This window comes from Acanthopagrus latus, chromosome 1 (assembly GCF_904848185.1).
Source record: "Acanthopagrus latus isolate v.2019 chromosome 1, fAcaLat1.1, whole genome shotgun sequence".
NCBI classification, from domain to species: Eukaryota; Metazoa; Chordata; class Actinopteri; order Spariformes; family Sparidae; genus Acanthopagrus; species Acanthopagrus latus.
The window spans coordinates 17,588,484-17,608,517 of NC_051039.1; the positions used below are offsets into that span (position 1 = coordinate 17,588,484).

At 43.4% G+C, this 20,034-nt stretch overlaps 1 protein-coding gene across 2 annotated transcripts in view; it reads right to left on the reverse strand.

Moving 5' to 3' along the window:
- LOC119024720 (phospholipid phosphatase-related protein type 5-like) overlaps nt 1-19,494 on the reverse strand; it is a 50,122-nt gene extending 30,628 nt beyond the window's left edge. Inside the window, exons 1-2 of one of the 2 annotated variants that reach the window (XM_037107760.1) lie at nt 18,924-19,494; nt 14,044-14,154 (exon numbers count right to left, since the gene is read on the reverse strand). In XM_037107760.1, the coding sequence (XP_036963655.1) occupies nt 14,044-14,154 (111 nt within the window). In that variant the 5' untranslated portion in view covers nt 18,924-19,494. The remainder of the gene's footprint in view (nt 1-14,043; nt 14,155-18,923) is intronic. The other variant, XM_037107768.1, reaches the window with a different exon arrangement.
- Between the last annotated feature and the right edge of the window lie 540 nt (nt 19,495-20,034).

A 20,034-nucleotide genomic window follows, 5' to 3' on the forward strand; every position in this document is an offset into this window, starting at 1 on the left:
GCGAGGAGAGCCTCGCGCCAGGGGGGACGATACATTCACTGACAAGTTTACGTGCCCTGAGGCCGTTAAAGCGAAATCATAAGGGACACAGAAGCGCACACATGCATGCACACACAAAGCCACGCTCGCTGACAAACTACACAGACACCTCCAGCCTGTAGTTTTATATATAGACTATCAAGCAGCTCCATGTTTCTCCGTGTTTGTTTCCCTCTCCACGCGCGTTTGTGCGTTCGAGCGAGTGGGCGTGTGAGTATCTGTTCCCATGAGCGGAGGGTGTTTGAAAAATGTCTGCAGGCGTGTGGGTGCGTTTCCCATGTCTGAGGAGGAACTCTGACACAGGCACGCTGTGTTGAACATTTCTCTCCATCACCCGCTCCTCTCCTCCTCGCCGAGCCACAGAAGGCTCGAGGGAGGGAGCGAGGGAGGGAGGTGTAGAGAGGTGGGAGGAAGAGAGCGAGGGACCCATCAAAGTTTAAACAAACATTTGAAGACAACTGCAGCAAACCTCCCCGGGAGATCATGCACGTCATTTTGCATCCACTTTTGCACAACATAGGCATTAACACTGGGTGTGCTTATAGAGTGTGGCGTCAGTCTGAGAGATGTAACCGGCGTCTGAAGTCTAATATGACAGTTCACTCCCACGTGGCAAACTAACCACCTTCCTGTGCTCTCTGCAGCCACAGATAGTTTGTCTGAATATTAATAAAGGTCAAAGCAACTCTGAGTCGATGGCTTCCAATTAGCACAGAGACACATCCTGCACGAGTCACCTTGGGAAATTAATTTGCATAAAAACTCATTTCCGAAGCATCACATGCACGCACAGCGTGGAGATACAGAGGAGCTTAAGCAGCAGACGGGGTCAACACAGGCCGACAACCCTCTGTCACGAGTCATCCCCGTGCAGGCTGTTTACCCAGGGTCAGCAGAGGAAAGCAAACAGGAACTCTCTTCTCATGTACAACGCAAATGAATTGAGCTGTATTGTCCACAAAAGCTCCTGATGTTGCGCCTTTTGATTAAAAAAGAAAAAAGATTACAGAGAAAATTCAGCCATAGGAAGCTGTCAGTCCCTTTCGATCAATTCCCTTGTTATCATTCAGACCTCAGACTGACCCTTTCAAATCTGTAAGAAAAACAAAGCTTTAGAGAGATCTCAGAGCTTTGTTTTACCTGAGGGAGAACGCTAACACGGCAGCCTGTTCTAGGGTTCTGATTAAATTTCACTCGCGCTGGCACTCTGGTCCTTGCCTCTTCCAGATTTACTCTCTCGGCTCCAAATCTTTAGCGATCGCTTGGGAAGCCTGGACCGCAGTCAGAATTTAAGAATTTAACGCCACATCGTATAGCGAATCGCCAAATTAACAAAACCAGCAGAGTCCAAATCAAACAACAAAGCACAGAATTTGTCGACAGTGACACATGGAAGCGTTCTCCGAGTTGAGGTCCCCTTCTGCGAGACGACAACATTTGTCTGTTCCAAGACAGTTGACCATTGTCGGCATTCTGTTTTTCACACTCGAGTTTATAATAATGAGAGGCTCTGTCACTCAATTCGAAACCACAAACAGCTGCTCCCGCCACACAATGTCACATCTGCCCGGGCTTGACCTGACTGGTTATCATGTGATAGTACTAGATCTCTAGGTCTCTTGCTGTGTTTACTTGTATTTCTGTATTTTTACAGTACATGCAGTACATGTGTAACAGCAGAGACGTGCTGGTTTGCTCACACCACTTGAAATCTACTGCTTCCCAACACAGAATGATGGCGAGTCGAGGTAAATAAATGCCCTACTGGTTTGTTGTACACATCTGGATTACAGCAGTGGCCCACTGTCCATTTTTTTTTTTTTTTTTTTTTTATTAAAAAAGAACATAAATGATTCACACAGTGGGACATCATTTGTTTACTTGTATATACCAATTACAAAAGGATCAATTGTTCTTTGGCTGACAGATATTCCAGTTCAGGGGAAGACAACTATCAGCTGAAGAGAAGCTGAAGTTCCACAGAAAGGAGGATAATTCAGGATGACCCATAAAAGTGAAGCTTAAATCTGCTGTAAGTGATATTCTTATCAAAATAAGTGTGAACAACTTCTGTATTCCGACATTAATCAGGCGGTCCTGTCTACTGGAGGGATCTCCATGTTTGCTCCTGTGTCTGGTGTTTACCGCCGCGCATTCTTGTGGTGTATTAAGGAAGGGAGGGGATTACTAACTGCAAAATGGAGAGGAGGCCATCTAAAACACCTACAGTGCTTCCAGCAGATGCATTTTACATGCAGGCCTCGTGTCAGTCCTTGGTAATTCAGATTGCAAGTCAGTTCATAATAAAAAAAAAAAGCTTTTTAAAGAAAGATTAATTAAGGGACTATGGTAAGTAGTCTTAATGTTTGCTTATTAACACAAACCTAGCCTTCTGTCATTTTGCAAACATATTCCTGTGAGCTAGAGACCCAGATTGTGAACACACAAAGTCAAACACAATCAATTTGAATAGTATAATTAAGCAATAAAACTGGTTCATCAGTTCCTGAGAAACTGCAGAGAAGGTCATCATTTTTCAAAGCAACAAAATTGAGTATTCAGTCTCGTTCTCATGTCGTCAAAAACAGGAACAGCAACCTCAGGATGAGACTCAACAATCGTCCGTCTTTCCCCAGGAAGTTACATTCTGTTGCTTCAACAACATACCAGACTCTGGCCCCTCAGCCCTCTCTCACACGGTTTCATATCTCATGAGATTTTAGCCAAACACAGACTCTTGTCTTTTCCTTTTGAAAGACAATGGCCTTCGTCTACACACATGCTGGAGGAAACAAAAGAAATCTTGAGATACTGTATGTACCTTTCATTGATGAGGAAAATGAATCTGTAGTGCCTTCAAACATGCACGGCAGCTTTATTTTTAACATACAATGAGGGTTTAACGAATTGTAGATCACAAACTCCCACTCAGACGCAAATAGCATTGTAAAGATTTCACCGCAGTGTGAAAATGAGACCAATTTTAGAGCATTTTTTTCTTTTTTTTTTTTTTCTTTCTTTGGCTAGGAGTAGAAAATGTTGGCCAAATACTCGAATGCACACATCCTGTACGGGTTTGATGTTCCCCGCAGCTATCCGCACTTTGATACCAGATTCTGCTCGTATTACAGCAAACGTAGACATGTTTATTCGCTATGATTCATACAGATTTGGTTTCGCCAACTCATAAATTTAAAAAAAACATCTGGGCTGGTTTCATGGTGACAAATGAGGGATTATTGCTGTTATGCAATGAAACCCAATTTGATTTAGCTTCTCAAATCTGTCAGCGTAAATTTAGCCGTGGGACGAGTTTACAAAATGAGGCAGATAGAAGTTGATGACCCCTTTCTGGCTGACCCAGTAAACTTAAAAGACTTATCAGGCCGTGTAATTAAGGCTTAATGCTCGTACCTCTGCACTTCAAAGGGAGTAAAAGCAAGGAAATCAAAGAGACTAATATGGCACTGATATGACAGAAACAGAGGGAAATCTCTTCCCATAAAAGCCCTTGAACCAGAATGGGAGGAAAATAGGATGTGACAATAATAACGTGGTATGGCGAGGGGGGGGGGGGGGTGAAAATAGACGTGGGCATCACTAATGTCTCCTGGGATCAAACTGTGAGACAGAACATGAGTGGTGCGTGTCTCCCCTCAGCCTGCGCGGAGCGGCCAGATGGCAGAAAAGTCAACTGATAAAAGTCAAACATGTTTACGGACGGTGAGAATGTGCGGATGGAGGCTGGTGTTGAGATGGCAGCACCCTGCTGGGAGAAAACGAATGTCACACTGCTCAGGATCAAGTAGGGGCGCGCTGTTTCGTCGCGCTCTCAAACTGTTTGATATGTGGCTGAAAGAGCGCAAACTATAGTATGAAGGAGTCCCGCTGAGCATGACGGGGCTCGTCCAGTTTTACACTTAAGCGGGAGTCGTGTCACTGCAAGACGCAGACGCACTGGAAAAAGCAACACCTTCGCTTTGATGGATTTTCTTGGTTACATGCAGATAATATTTCCAACCTGATATTCGAGGGGTCCCACGTGAGATTACAAGACAAGGTTGTATGAAATGTCAAACAAATATATCACGCATCTTGTTATGCAAGACCAAATGAGGAAAAACCTCAGCTAAAACATGATACGGTCTTTCAAACAACATATTTATGTGAAACTTGTCACATAAATTGGTCACAGAATGGCAGGAAAAGGAGAAGAAATGCTAATCAAGGATGATGTTTATCCTGATTGAGGGCTTTTTCTCTCATGCCTCTCGTTCTCATCTCAAGGCTCCCTCCGAGTCTAATTTAAATGTTTCACAGCCGGCAAAGTCTTTGTGCATCATTCATATTGACAAAATCTGTGTCTGATTTGATCACAGGAAACAAAGTGCAGTTCCCAGTAAACGGGACAATGAGATATCAAACTGAGCTAATGTTGGATGTCACTGAGAGGCTGCATTGAACATATCTGCTTGTCTTTTTCAAGCAGAGGATAAAACAGGAGTTTATCCAATAATTGTGTCTACAAATTGTGTTCTTTTCCAGGTTTTCCATTTTATTTGAAGTTACTACAAGAATGTGTTTGCACACTTCAATGCTCACATTACAAAACGTTCTGTTTTAGCTCCTGTCTCTTCAAGAACCCCTTCCTAAATACCCAGTCTGCTCTGATTGGTCAGCTCACACATGCCTGAGCCAACACTGCTTACTGTGTCGCCCATTGGCACTCATACATAGCTATGACAGAATTAAAGGCGGGCAAACGACGAGGCATTTAGTCCCTTTGCTTTCGTGTGTTATGGAGGTCTTGAAAGATAAAATCTCCAAAGTCCCTGCTAAAGGGAGCTCCTCTCTCAGTTGTCCCGCCTTTAATTCTGTAATTTTTTGACATCACACTACATCCTGATGTCAAATATTTGCATACTTTCACAGTAAAGGTGAGGCTAACCGGAAGCTGAAATCACCGACCAGTGGACTGGACACACAGTTGAGCAGTGCAGGATCAGGCGTGTGTGAGATGACCAATCAGAGCACACTGGGTATTCAGGAGGAAGTCTCTTAAAGAGACAGGAGCTAAAACAGAAAGTTTCAGACAGAGAAAATTAATTTCTTTGTGTTTTGTACAAAACAGGAAACACTGGCATTTTATAGACCAAACAACTAATAGCTCAACCGAGAAATGTATCAAAAAATAATAAACAATGCAAATAATTGCTAGTTGCAGCTCCCTGTCATATCTCTTTTTTCAAAGTCACTAATTGGCCTCAAATTAATTGACAAATTACAAACATGTCCTCACAGCGTCTGATCAAATTAAGCGATTCCGACCAAAAAACCTGGCATCATCAAGAGCAACACTTTCTTTTTCATTAGTGTCAGGTTGGTTTCACATCACAGACTAACAATCCTCACAGCGTGCAGCACAATAAACTCATTGCCACGAGACAAGGCTACAACACCTCTCCTCACTCTCCTTGTGATCTGGTCTCCCGATGAGCTCACATAATCACCCAGTCACGTGATCACAGGCGGCATTTATTTCACAGGCTTCGTCTCTCGGATTTTCATCTTTATCATGATTTTGGAAAAAAAGAAAAAAAAAAAAAAGGTATGATTTTGGACCACAGACACACACACACACACAGGAGGACACGATACACACACCACCCTCCTCTCTCACACACACTCGTTTGCATTAATAACATGGAAATGACGGAGCAAAAAGCCAAAAAACAAGGACAGATCACAGAATCAACAGGGATGACAAGCGAATGAATGGGCTTGACTGCCGCCTGCTGTCGCTGGATTGTATTACAACACAGTGAGAGAGACAAGATAGATGAGTCCACTGATTGAACACAGTGGACAGGCCAGAGGGCTAGAGCCTTAAAGAGACGACTGGGAGAGGCAACGGAGGGAAAGTGGAAGAAGATAAACAGACGGATAAAGCAGTTAATGAGACATTAGTATATCGTAGACTGCGCCGGGGCAAAGCCGAGTGTACCGCTGGGAAATAAAACTGAGGAAGGCAGCAGGAAAACAACTGGGGAGAGGAGGTGAAAGAGAGTAAATGAGGATATATGAGAGAGGGTGAAGTAGAGGGAAAGGTAAAACACAAAGAGGGAACAAGGGAGAGGAAGAGGATCAAAGTAGGCATTCATTTTTCGGGGCAGCCACGTGCCCTCCCCCCCTTTCTTTCCCCTCTCCTTCTCCACCTCCCTTGTTTGTCTGATTACTGGGTGCATTTTAAGGCCGTGCCTTGTTTATCTTAAACCCACCTGTTTTACTGTTTTGTTTTGTTTTTTTTTTCTCTCCCCTCATCTGTCAAAAAAAACATCATTTTCTGCTGCATTTCCCTCCACGTCTCTCTCAAAATTATCATCCTCCCTGACAAAAAGTCTTCTCGTCTGTCTGCGTCTACAGACAGTATATGCTTCCCCTCACCCATTCTTCCTCCCTTTCACTCCTCACTCAACAATAATTCGAGAAAATCCCCCATCCTCAAGCAAACATCTTACAAAGGAGAGAATAGAAGCAGATGCAGGCTGCAAACGTGTCTCCTGAACAAAGCCCTACAGTGCAATTAAAGGTCTCACTCCTCATTTCCATATATAAACAAGTGTTAACATGGGTTCATTGTTGAAATAAACTATTCTTTGTCATGCATTCCAAATTTTTTCACAAAATTAATTCCAATTTTCATCTTTTTTTAATTCATTTTTTTCACAGCACGGTCAAGAGAACCTTTTTACTAACTAACTAACTAACTGACTTTGATGCAATCAGTCCTTGAGGCAGAAATGATGCCAAATTCATGAATTGTGAATATCTTGATTTTGGAATTAGACACCTCTGTTACAATTTATTCAGAAGACCTCATTCAGAGCAACATGCAGCACGGGTAGCGGCAGCAGCGAGGATCAGTCTGCAGTTCTGAATCCTATAATTGCATGAAGCTCAGACAGTAGCAAGAGCGAGGGACAAGATTATATCTTGCATAAGCAATTTTATTGTAGAGGATCACTCTAGTAAGGATCTTATATCCCTTTTGATAGGTGACTCCTGTATTTAACGTTTGCAGACGATATCAGCCTATATGGTGATGTGCAGGCTCTCTCATGCCTCCCCTCCTCCCTAAAGTGATAACAGGTGGGAAGCAGCCAGCTAACAAGTGTTTCAAACATGCACCCAGGGTGCTGAGAAATCCCAGAGCAGCAGAGAGGCGGGCAGGTGCTATTCATGGAGTCTGGGAGATAATGAGGGGGAAACTAAGGCGAGAAAAATGGGAGAATGAGTCTCTGTGTGTATGCTGAGGAGGAGAGGGACACATTAAAAGAATTTCTGTGAGCATTTTTTTAAAATGAGCACGGAAGCCAGAGAATTAATGAATGAGATATTCTCATGTCAGATGCCGTGTTCAGGGCTGTGATGAAAACTGAATTAGCATGTTCTGCTCTCTCTCTCTCTCTCTCTCTTTAAGGCGGCAATTGGAGATGTAAATTTCATATAAATTGTCCGTAAAAGAAGTTACAGTGAAGTCAAAGATAATCATTAGGTGTAGATAAGGAAAATGCCTTTCAGAGCTCTTACACAAATCTGGAGTGAGTGCGAATCGCGAGCTCTTATGGTTCAGTAAGCATATTTGGTGCTTAGATATGGAGAAACTGTGAGTGGAGTTTGGCTTGGCTGTGTGGAACAAAATATCTTTAGAAAGAGTAAATGCACACAACAAATGTGCTGCTGGGAGGCAGAGGATGTACTGAGGCTGTGTCGTACCCAGCAGGAGATGTGGATGAAGTAAGCACATGCAGAGATGGAAGACGCTTTGTTGTAGGGAGCTGACGGCTTGATGGATTGAGGATGTTATTCATTACTGGAGCTACCAACACTGTGCTGCCTTCACACCTTAGCTGAAAAAAAAAAAAAAAAAAAGCGACGCCAGAGGCTGTCCGTGTTCAGACACAGAAACACATATGCTGTCGATAAGCAAGGTGTTTCCTCGAGTTGATGCACTTCAAAATTCATTCTATGATCAGCAACAGCAGTAACCAGGAGCAACCCTGTCTCCAAGAGACCATTTCTAAAGGCCTGAACAAATGGAGGACAACCCAGAGGATGTTTGTCTACCACACACATCAGGGTTCAGGCTATGAGGGAGCCACATAGGGAGTAAAAAACAATTATTTTAATCACTAAAAACTGATTTTTCAATGTTACAAGTGTTATTTAGGAGGGTAGGAGGACGGGATTTTTGATACTGAGGACTGAATTTGCTCCCTGACGCGTGGTTAGGTTCAGAAAGAAAAGCAATTTGGGGGGGGGGGGGGGTACTATAAGTTACCTGGGGAGGCCCAAGACATTTAAATAAAGAGAATGATGATGATGATGTTGATGATGATGATGATGATGATGATGATGATGATGATGATGATGATGATGATGATGATGGCGCTCTTGAAATCCAAGGATGGGACTTTGATACTTGAGACAGAATTTACTTCCTGAATACCACACGTACCAATTCTGGGGGTAACATGGGTTTGGTTAGATCAGGGTCGTGGGAAGTCAGTCACAGTTGAAGGGTCGGTCTACATAATGTAATAGAATGAAATTTGAATGGCCTGGATAACTTGTATCTTACAGTTACTAACAACAATTCATAACAATTTGAATGTTTTGCACTACGGCAGACGGCAAACATGAACACCAACATATCACAACACAACATGGGAGTAAATATTCCACAGACTGCCTCATAAAATCACTACATTTTGGGATTTGTTGAGTTAGGAGAAACTTTATCAACTTTGTAAAATGCTGTCTGTCACAAATTCTTAATTATTTGGACTGTCGTGTAATTTCAACACAAGTTACATTAAGTTCCTTCTTCCCTTTTGTCAAAGAAATAATTTGTTTTCTAAGTCCTCAAGGGTTAAGGGGATATCCCACTGTCAGATCCTTCAGTGCATGAGGGCTTCCTCCCAGACATGTTTGAGCCCTTTGAAGCCACTTTCAGTAAGCCTGCATTTCAGCAGACTTTGCTCGAAGGTGTTCATAGTTTGTAGCATACTTATGTTAAAGTACTGGCTTATCATGAACAACTTGGGGAAGCCCAAAAGCCCTCTAAATAAGAGAATGATGATGATGGCTCTCTTGAAATCTTTGAAAATTATCTTCTACTTAAGATCTCTGCTCTTCTCCTTGAACAAAATTTCTTCTTACATCACTCATTTTACTAAACAATGGAAAAGTAATAAGCTTTTGAAACATTAGGGAACTTGTATCCCTGAAACCTCTGACTGAATGTGTTTCTATTTGTGTGTATGTACACTTTGTCTTTATTATTATATATTTTAAAACATTAAATACAAACTCCCAAACCCATAATTTAGGAAACTTCACAAAATGCCGCCCCTTTCCTGTTTGTACCATTCCCTCTCCTTGCAGCATCTCTGACTTCAACGCTTAACGTCTTAGGAGAGACACTGGGACTGGGCCCTCAACCACTCAGGGCCTCATCTCACTCGTACTCCTCATCGTTATTGCATGCATGGATGTAGCAATACTATACATTCAGTCAGAGTGAAGTCTCTCCCAATCAAAGTAAACATTCCTTTCGGGCCTCAAGTTACATTAGAATATTTAACCAAGACCACAGTTTATTCCCTGAGTACCTCCGATTCAGCTTTTTACTTCTTTGGTGGGATCCACCACGGTAAGCTTGTTGAAAAAGCATCAAAATTGATGTAGTGGAACCAGAGACTTCATCCATTTTACTCTCTACATTCTTTGTCCTTCCTTGCCTTTGTTAATAACACTTGGAAAAAAAAATGCAGGGTGGTGTAATTTTTATTGCTATTTGTGTTTAAATGTTCTTACCTTGGCTTCTGGTCTGTTTCTTTGTTGTTGTCTGTTTTCTTATAATGGTGCCTTGTAAGCCCGTTGGGTCTGGGCACATTATTTGTGTGTGACACAATAATAACAAAAAAAAATTTAGTTCAAACCTGGTACTTACGTTGAATCACAATGCAGCTCAACTGGTAAGAGATCGGTTGGAGATCGGGTGACGGTAGTAGCAGTAGCAGCTAATGTGGCCTCAACCACATATGAGGAGCAGGCTGCAGATGTCTAGCAAGCAAGCTTGTTTCTTGCTCAAACTTTAACTCCACAGCCCCAGATATTAGTCATTTTTCAAACTTGCAGTCAAACTGAATTCAAACTGAATTCTGGCTGAAGTGACATCAATTGCAGGAATTTATCAGATCTCATGCTACTCCCTCTGGAGCCCCAGAAAGCTTTTTGCAACTTTTAATATGCATTAGTACCCTCAAAGACCTATAAACAGACTTTGATGTGTAAAACTGGTGGATTTCCCCTTTAACCAACTTCCAAAAGATCACTAAAAAAGATTCTCTAATCCTTCTTTGGTTGCTCCAAAAAGATATGATATTGCACAAAAGAATGTCTGAGAGAATGTTTCGCAGCCACATTCACAAACGACAATTTGGAACTTGCCAGATACGTCGAACGACATCTCCTGTATCTTGATTCTTGCAAATTAGCAGCAGATAAACTGAGACAGAAACCTATGCATCACATTTTTTTTATATGGAGCAAAAAAAAAAAAGTAAATCACTGACTGTGCAGAAATTACTGAGCAGGCACAAATGAGGGCATCTGCAGGGAAGCTAGGAGATGAGAGATGCAAGCAGACATGAAGCAACACCTTATAGTATCATGAGAGACAGCGCAGGCCGCAGACCTGAAACATTATGTGGTCCGATGCTCGGCAGTCTGTTTACTTTACAGAGCTCGCTGTGCCACGGGAGGATGCAGCCAACGAGGCATGAGGACGGAACGAGGAGGAGGAAGCAGCGTTGCTCCGAGCTGGCAGTCGAGGCTGAGCGGCAAATCTGGGAAGCCAGAATGCACACTGCAAAGGCTGGGTGCCACTGAGTAGCAGCTACAGTCGTGCATCCGCTTCCAGTTAACAGTAGTGATTATCACATCTGACTAGTGTTACAGCTGATGTAGCTGCAGCTCCTGGCTGCGAGTTGAGATCCAACCAAAGAGTTCTCTTGTGGTCACTCTGTGGCTCAGCTTCAGAGCAGATTTTCACAGTGCTCAGATCGCGGCAGCACACGAGCCGCCAGTGTGTAAAGCAAGTCAGGGATCAGTTGTATCAGAATGACTCTTTAAAGAGGGTCCTTTGAAGCAGTGCCTCTGTCAGACCCCTGACCACTCCCTTGTGTGGCTTCACAGCATGGCGGCAGTGACAGCAGCAGCATGGAGCGAAAAACAAGAGAGACGAGCAACACACACACACGCACAATCACACACACAGAGACAGAGAGACATAGAGATGGAGAGAGATGTTGTTTCAGTCCCAGGCAGTTAAAAGTAAGTATTGTTTGAAATCTCCCTTGATGAGGCCGGTTCTCATATTTTAACCCAGATGAAGATGGCAAGGAGAGACAGAGGCGAGACAGTGGAAGAAAGGAAAATGTGGACAGTGGGAGCAGAAAGGTATGGTGATCAAAGTTAGAGATGGCAGATGCAAGGAGCACTGAACCAGGAGTGGCACCGGCAGAGACAGAGGACAACATCGTACCGATGAAGTGATGCAGGAAAAGGAAATGGAGAGAGAACGGAGACAAGAGAGTCTGGATCCTGAGAAAAAGAGGGAAAGACGGAGGGGATCAGCAACAAGATCATAAGACACAAAGAGGAACGACACCAGGCGTTCGAACTGAAAAGAAATGGGTAATGAGATGCTAATGTAATAACAAAGGAGCGAGTGCCCTCCGGGGGGAGCTATGCTACAGCACGCTGCTTCAGTATGAACTCAGCAGGGGGTGGAGGGGGGGAATTTAATTTAGAAATGCCTTTTATTAAACTACTGCAATGTACACAGATTCATTCAGGTGCATATGCAGTTATTAAAGTCAGATCTGATTCACATCATCCCACCTCTGGCCGTGTTTGAACAAGATAAAAAAAAACAAGAGATGCACCCCGGGAGAAAGAAGTGATTGAGGTGACAAAATGGCACAGAAGACAAAAAGCAGAGACAGTACTAGATTCACATAACACCTTCTCCCCAGAGGTATTTCACCTTCTGGTCAGTGATGTGAGGGGAGTGTGAGGACATGGTCTACTCCCCCTTAGAAGGAGAAAGGGTGAACAGAAACAGTAGGGGGAAATGAAAAGAGGGGAATGAGAAAAGTTGGGAGAGTTGAGGTCTCTGCACTTGTGGACAGGATGGTAAATTGGGGGGAGGGGATGAAGTTCTGTGAGTAAAGGGAGAATAATGGAGAAATCTGTGGTGCAAAAGACGTAATTACTCAAGGGAATAAGCGCTGGAGGAGTGATGTGGAGGATCTGTATTAAAAGAGTGACTGGGCAGTACTCGAGAGACCGTCAAAGAGAATACCGGAGGATGGGAGGAGCTCCGCTGACAGATATAGGCCTAGAGATATTACAGACGCACTATGAAAAAATTAAAAAGCTGGAAAATCATTATAACAAGTCCTCAAGAGGATGCCGAGATTGAGCCAATACCATAGCACAATGGAAATAAAATAAAGGCAAGATTAAGACGGTGCGTAAAAACCTGCAGGGATTGTGCTATAAAGAGATGCGGCGATATCAGTGGTGTGTCGGAGAGCATTGTTATGTGGAAAGAGATGGATGGATGCGTGTGTTGGAAGAGCAGATGAGAAAAGCTATAGTGTGATCTCAAGAGGACGCAAGTGAACGAGTGAATGAGTGAATGAGTACAGAGGAAGGAGGTTGACAAGAATCATTCAGGAGACTCAGGAGCGAAAAGGGAGGAGGTGCAGCTGCAGGTGCGCATGAAAAAGATGCAGTTCTTCAAATAAAGTTTTTTTTTTTTTTTTTTACTGTAACAAGACCAACTCTTAATAAGATCTTTGTTTGCTTAAGTTTGGCTGTTGGGAACAAAAAAAAAATGTCCATGTCTATCCATACTCCCGTTTGCCTGGAGGCTTTATTTATTATTGCAAAACCCAAACTTAAGACTTATCCAGTCAACTCTCCTTGTCCCCATTTGACACAACAATTTTCGCAAACCTCAAAAGAAGATATTTTCAGGGCGGATTCAAAAGCAAAGACGCAGTTTAAATGCTTAAAAAAAAAACAAAAAAAACAAACAAAAACAGCTGATTCAGCGACTTCGGTGTTCGTTGCTCGGAGGACCTGCAGACTTGGAGCCTGTTAGCGGTGGCATGGGCTAATTGGGTTTCCGCTCTTAATTAGGCCAATTAATTAGGAAATGCGACTGAGGCCATGGGCGTCTCCACCGGGTCATGTAAGGATTACAGGCTGAGGAGAAGAGGTGTGGGACGAGGAGAGGAGCGGAGGGAAGGAATCGAGGAGCTTATGAGCCAAAAGGTCACTGGAGAGGGCCTTTGTTGCGAGAAGATACCTCCCGCTGAATGTTATCGCTGATGGATTCACGGGCTGAGGGTAATTACCCGTTTGTGACAATTAAATCAAATCAATCACTTCTTTTGGGAGTCAGCGAATTGAAAACAGAGCCTGCTAATTCACACAATTTCCCAAGTGACGCTCATTGTTGTTAATCTGCCGTGAGAAACGTGTGAAATGATGGAAGAAAGGAAAAGGGGGAGAAGAGGAAGAAGACATTCACAGGCAGAAGACTGTAAAATGTGCTTTCATGATGCCTTCGTGACTCCCGAGTTCCCAGCGGTTTCCAAAATCTCCAACGCCTGCAGAGTTTAAAGCTAACGCTTCATCTCTCCCCGCTTTCACAGACAACCAGGCACACAACTGGCACAAACATCAGAGCACGAAGATTGAGGTCACGTCAGGATAAATATGACAAATGCCGCCTTTGGTTGTAGAGTTCAACATTCAGATCAGATCTGGGTGAAATTTTCAGATGGCAGTCAGTCAGGTCTGATGAGCTCAGCACGCCATCATTGCCGCTGTACATGGTTCCCTTTTGAGCAAAACACTCACCTCCACGAAGAGGAAGCATGGCACAATGTAGGTGCTGGTCTTCTGCAGGCCTCTGTCGTCAGGAAAGCTCTGCACCACCCTCCTCGGCGCTGACAGCTGACCGCCGATCATCTGCAAGGTCATAACAAAGCTTCGGGTTACTTTACTTTGCAAATTTCATTAATATGGGCATCATAGAATAAGTAATAGATGCAGGATTTGCTGACACTGTGAGAGCAGCCTGGGTGAATTTGGGTCTTCTTCAAGCTCATCCCTGTGGGCAATAATTTGCTTTCCTTGTTAGTAAGGAAAACAGACCTGACTGGCACCTGTTCAGAGGTCAACTTTGTAAGTCATTAAACAAGCTTCTGAGTTCCAGGCGATATGAGAGTGGAAATAGTCATCTATTTCTATTCAGTGCCTGGCTTAAAGTAAATCTGAGGGTGAGGGTTTCACATTCTGATGAGGCACACCATAGAGGCAAATCATTTATTTAAACAATTTCAAGTTTAGATCATTTCTGAGCATTTGTCTCCAAAATATACCACTCTAGCTATAAAAAAAAAACAAGAGTTCTTTTAGACTTCATGTGCATCACGTTGGCGCTGCTCCCATTTCTATGTAGGAATGCATATATTCACATTCATAATAGATGAGGTGACTGCGTGTGATTACTTTCACTTGCCAACACTCAAGGTGAGAGGCACATTCAATTTAACGCAAGGCTAAAATTCCCATCTCAAATAATTAACTTTACAAGCAAGCAAGCAGTGGTGAAATGTATCATTTACTTTACTCAGGTACTGGACGTTAGTACAGTTTAGAGGCATTTAAAGTATTTCCATGTTATGCCACTTTGGACTTCTACTCAACTACATTTCAGAGGAACATATGATACTTTTGACCTTATTCCTCCCTAAATCCTACACATCAGGATTTCAACATGACCAAGAGTATTTGTACACTGTGGTATTGAAGTAAAACAAAAAACTACTTTTACCACTGCAATTAATAGAGTTTTTATAACCTCAAAGGGTATGTTCACCAATTTTACACATTAACGTGTGTTTAACGGTCTGGAGGTGTACTTGTGGCACCAAAAAGGCAGCTCCATGTAATCTGATAAACTGCCTCCAGTGATGTCACTCAGTGGCTAAACTGGCACCAGGCTTTGATAAGGAAGAAGAATCCATGGAATAAAAAAAGGTTAAATTTCTGGTTTATATCCATTCTGGTCATGTGTTTTTAAACAGCCCACGATGAGTCCAAAAGTGGCCAGTGGACTGCTCTACCAACATTACCCACAATGCAACTGGACCTCTGTGTGACATCACTAGAGGAGTTAAACAGATTACATGCAGCCTCCTCTGGAGCCGCAGAAGGCTTTATGGTACTTTTTTCAAACATACTGCGGAATTCCCCAAGACCTGTAAAGCACGCTTTAATGTGTAAAAATGGTGGAGTTACCCCTTTAATCTCATCTGACATTCACAGACGTGGAATCAAACCTGTGAACAACAGAGGCACCATGTGTCCTGCATCTTCAATCCTACACCTGGAGCTCAAATTGTGTCATCCATCCATAGATAAACCGACAGCGCCGCTGATAGCTGTTAAGTGCCTCGTGTTGTCAGTTTTACAGATAATCTGTCCGAGCACATAAAGGAAACCTTTTACCATCTGTCATCAGAGTAAAAACACCTATTTTGATACGCACACTACACTTGCGCACATACACAGCACACACAACCTCGCTCACCCATAAGCAGAGATGCCCGCAAAGACAGATTTTGCACGATACATCAAAAATGCACACAAAGACACACACCCATAGGCACACACATAGACACACACACACACACACACACACACACACACACACACACACACACACACACACACACACACACAGGTACACACACATACCCACAAACCAGTACGGATAGGCAATCAAAAGTGTCGGGGGGGAGAAAATGAGGTTGAAAGGAGGAGAAGCAGACTGGAAACAGAGGAGCGATGATCAAAAACAAAAGCCTGACAGAAAGAGATAAGAGAGAGACAAAGTCATGATGCAGACATTCGGAGACTCTTCAGAAGTAAAGGTGTGGGGGGGGGAGCCAGCAGACTCAGCAATGGGAAATTATAGCGATAGGGGGGGATAACAGGTAGAAGTTGAACAAAAACAGCTTCAGTCCCCAAAGTGAGAACAAGAGGGAACAGGGGAAGAGATGGCAAGGAAAGTTAGAGGAGGGAGGCCAGCTTATGTGAGGCTCAGGGCTGTCTGACATGCAAATGACTGCACTGGTGATAAATAATGTCAGCTTCTCTGCTTTTAAATTTAGAGATGCCTCAAAAGGCATTGAAAGGCATTTGAATCAAACGGAAAATGCTGTTTTTTTTTTCCTCTAAGAACCGCAGACTTCGAAATCATGATTTTATCAGTCATAAAGCAAATGCCCTCAGCAAGTCTTCAGTATAATTTCATTGAGTCAAACACCAATTGGTTCTCCTCTCAGATATCGAGCCTGCTCGCTCATCTCCTTGACAACAATTATCTCGCTGTCTTTACAGCTCAGGGCGAATCTCTGCTGCCGTGTCAGCCCTTTCCCCCGATCAATGGTTGTTTTTGGTGAGAGGGCAGGGAGCCGCTTCATGATGTTGGAATGCGTCCATGTCTTCATCGAGCTCCTGAACACCTATTAGTGATATAAGAAAATTTGATGGGTCCAGTGTGCAGGATTTAAGAGGACCAGTTGGCAGAAATGGAATACAGCACCCATAATCATGTTTTCATTAGTGTATAATCACCAGGAGCTAGGAGTCACTGTGTTTTTGTTACTTTAGAATTAGCCTGTTGTATCCTCAGAGGGAGCAGATCCTCCTCCACTCAGTCCACTATATTGATTCGCCAGGTTTCTTCCAGAATGGACAAACCAACCACTGGCTCTTGAAAGGTCCTTTATACTTTATATTTTAGACAGCTTGCAAGCTAACAATGTGAGCTGAATATGCTGTGGGACTTTTAGCTTAAATAAAATATATGAACAACACTATAACAGTCATCACTCGCTCAGTTTGCTAATTTGTTTATGCTGATGTGGTCTTTGCAAAATCTGCAACAAAAGTTCGAATTTTCAAAGGTATTACAGGCAATTCCTGGACTGACGATGAGATGAGGGTTCATTTTCGGGCGAAAAACTGAGCTGAAGTAATCTGATAACACTGCCATGGATCCTTGATTCATTCACTGAGCAGACTGTTTAATCTGACAGGATGGTAAACAAACTCCAGAATCTTTATTTTTGGTGAATATAATTGAAACTTGTCTGAGCCTAGCCTGCAAATAGCACAGGGAAGTCAAGCTGTTGTTGCGGAATATCTCTATCATCTTGACGAAGAATTCGAAAATGTAGATGACAGTCGTAACAGCATTACATTCCAAGTCTAACAATGGCATAGATGGCAGTGCTGAAAGGTTTAACATCGAAAATCATATCAAATCATGACCTTAAGATCAAAAGTCAAATCTTATTGCGCATTTGGAGAAATGAATTACTGAAGCATGAATGGTGTGATAATTAAAACTGAATTATGAGACAATCTCTTATCCGTAACAGTTTGACCTAACAGAGAATGCTGTCGTGAATCAGAATTCTGAGCTTCAAAGAATTGTGCTCAATGTAGATATCCTTTCAAAGCATATGATTTGTAAAGCAAACCTACACACCAGGAATGCACCAGAGCTTCTGAATAATGGTCCCTTCAATTTAAAAATGCAGGATTTCGGGGGGGGATTAGAAATCACTATTTCTGCAAAATCACCTCAGGTGCTCTCACAAACCTAAACTTCAATTATCTGGCAATGAATTCCCTCTTGGCATCGACTCTTCCACGTCATAGCTACATAATTTCTCTATTTATAGCTTCAAATGAGACTTGTTCATGGGTTCAGGATTCAAAAACAGTGGACACACATTTTTTTTTATTGCAGTGTACAATATTTAGCTGAGTGACATGTGCACACACACACACAGCTGCACAGGCTCCGCTCACTGTGGTTAAGAGTGTTAATTATTCATGCTGTGGTTCATATACTCGTTTTCACTGCTCTGCCTCCACTATCCCCCTGTCTGCCTCCTGGGAATCACTATCCTACTATTATCACACTATTTAAATATAAGTACAAGCCTCTGCTGAAGTCCAGCGTCAGCGACACAAAGGGCTTTGATTGGTGAAATGGTGTTCATTGATGCTAAGTAAAGAGAGAGAACATGCCGTACAAGTTGTGGTAGAAGATAAGGGGATTGTAAACACGCACACACACACGCGCACACACAGATTGTCCGCTGTAAATACAGTATTTGGGTCTTCTTTTATGTTCCCATTTTCCAAAGCAGTGAGAGGCAATCAGGCGTAAGGCTGGCATGACTGATTGTCTCTTATGTTGCTGTCCAATGTCGTTCACTCTGATGTGCACGCTTAAGCTTCACACTGGTACCACGGCAACAAAAGACCCGCTCACTTTCTCGCAGGCGCACAAACACCCTCACAGGTGACCATCATCCAAACATTAATTTCATGTTAACTTGGATGTCAGTCCAACAAGTGGTGCTGCACAGCTGATGCCTGTGTGTGTGTGTGTGTGTGTGTGTGTGTGTGTGTGTGTAAGTGTAAGTGTGGCAGACAGACACAGAGAGAGAGAGGGGGAGAGAGAGCTCATCCTGCAAAAAATCCATCCTGTGCTGCACCTCAGGTTCACAATGTGGGTCACAGAGATGCACAATCACGCTCCAACACTTATCTGTCACACACAGAGACACACACACTCATGTTCAGGAAAAATCCCAAAGAAGAAGCAGAAGAAAAACCCCGAGCAGTAACTGGTTCAAAAAAACTCTCACCTTTAAATCTCTGTATGTTGGAAGCTGCTGCACAGTGATCGCTGCCTCCTGCGACTCTCCGTCTCTAGGAGGATTTGCTCCTGCACTGGGCTCCCATTCTGTGGTCGACTTGTGGTCTCGGCTTCGCTCCTCTTTTTTTTTCCCTTTTTCCCCCCTTTCTCGTCTCTTTCAAAGCAAAAAACCGCCCCTCACTTCCTCCGCTCTGCCACTGAGAAGCCCTCGGCACTGAGTGTGAATAGAGAGCGATAGAGAGCTCACAACAGTGCCAGGCACCCAGCCTCCAGCCAGCCCAGTCTATATCTGTCTGCACTCTGCCGCTGGGTCGCTAAGCTAAATATGATGATCTTCAACAGCACTTCAAGGCTAATTAGTCAAGTGAAGGGATCCACAGGCTGGTGAGGGAGGATCCTCAGCGCAGATGCCGGTGGATACGAGGAGAGGAAGACGGAGGGAAGGAGGGAGACAGAGTGCGTGTGCATCTGTATGCGGAGAAAAAGAAAAGGAGAGGCAATGAGGAGGAGGGAAAAAAACACAGAGAGTGGGAAGAGGGAATAAGAGAATGAGACAGCTGGAGTGGAGAGTGAGAGCAGGAGAGAGCCAGTGTGTGTGTGAAAGACAGAGAGAGAGAGGGAGAGAGAGAGAGAGAGAGAGAGAGAGAGAGAGAGACTATGTGTGTCAGAGGCTGAGGCAACACAGTGGCTAAATCTGTAGACACTGTACACTTCAGTACCCCAGGAAACCACTTTGTTACTGACAGACACGATGGGCTCAGTAAGAGTGATGCACAGGTGTGCGTTTCTCTTGCACTGTGTGTGCATGTGTGTGTGTGTGTGTGTGTGTGTGTGTGTGTGTAAGGTGAGAGAGTGAGAGAGAGAAAGAGAGAGAGAGAGAGAGAGAGAGAGAGAGAGAGAGAGAGAGAGAGAGAGAGCAATTATGTCAGTCAAAGCCGGAGATAAAAAGCCATGAGTAAGCTGAGGTTATACTGTCAGTGTTTTTGTGTTTTTCCCACTCTCACGTCTCTGTACTACACATGAGCGACAATAATGACAATGTGAGCACAGGTGAGCGGTGACAACAATCCAGCTCAGCCGCTTTGGATGGTAGACAGTGG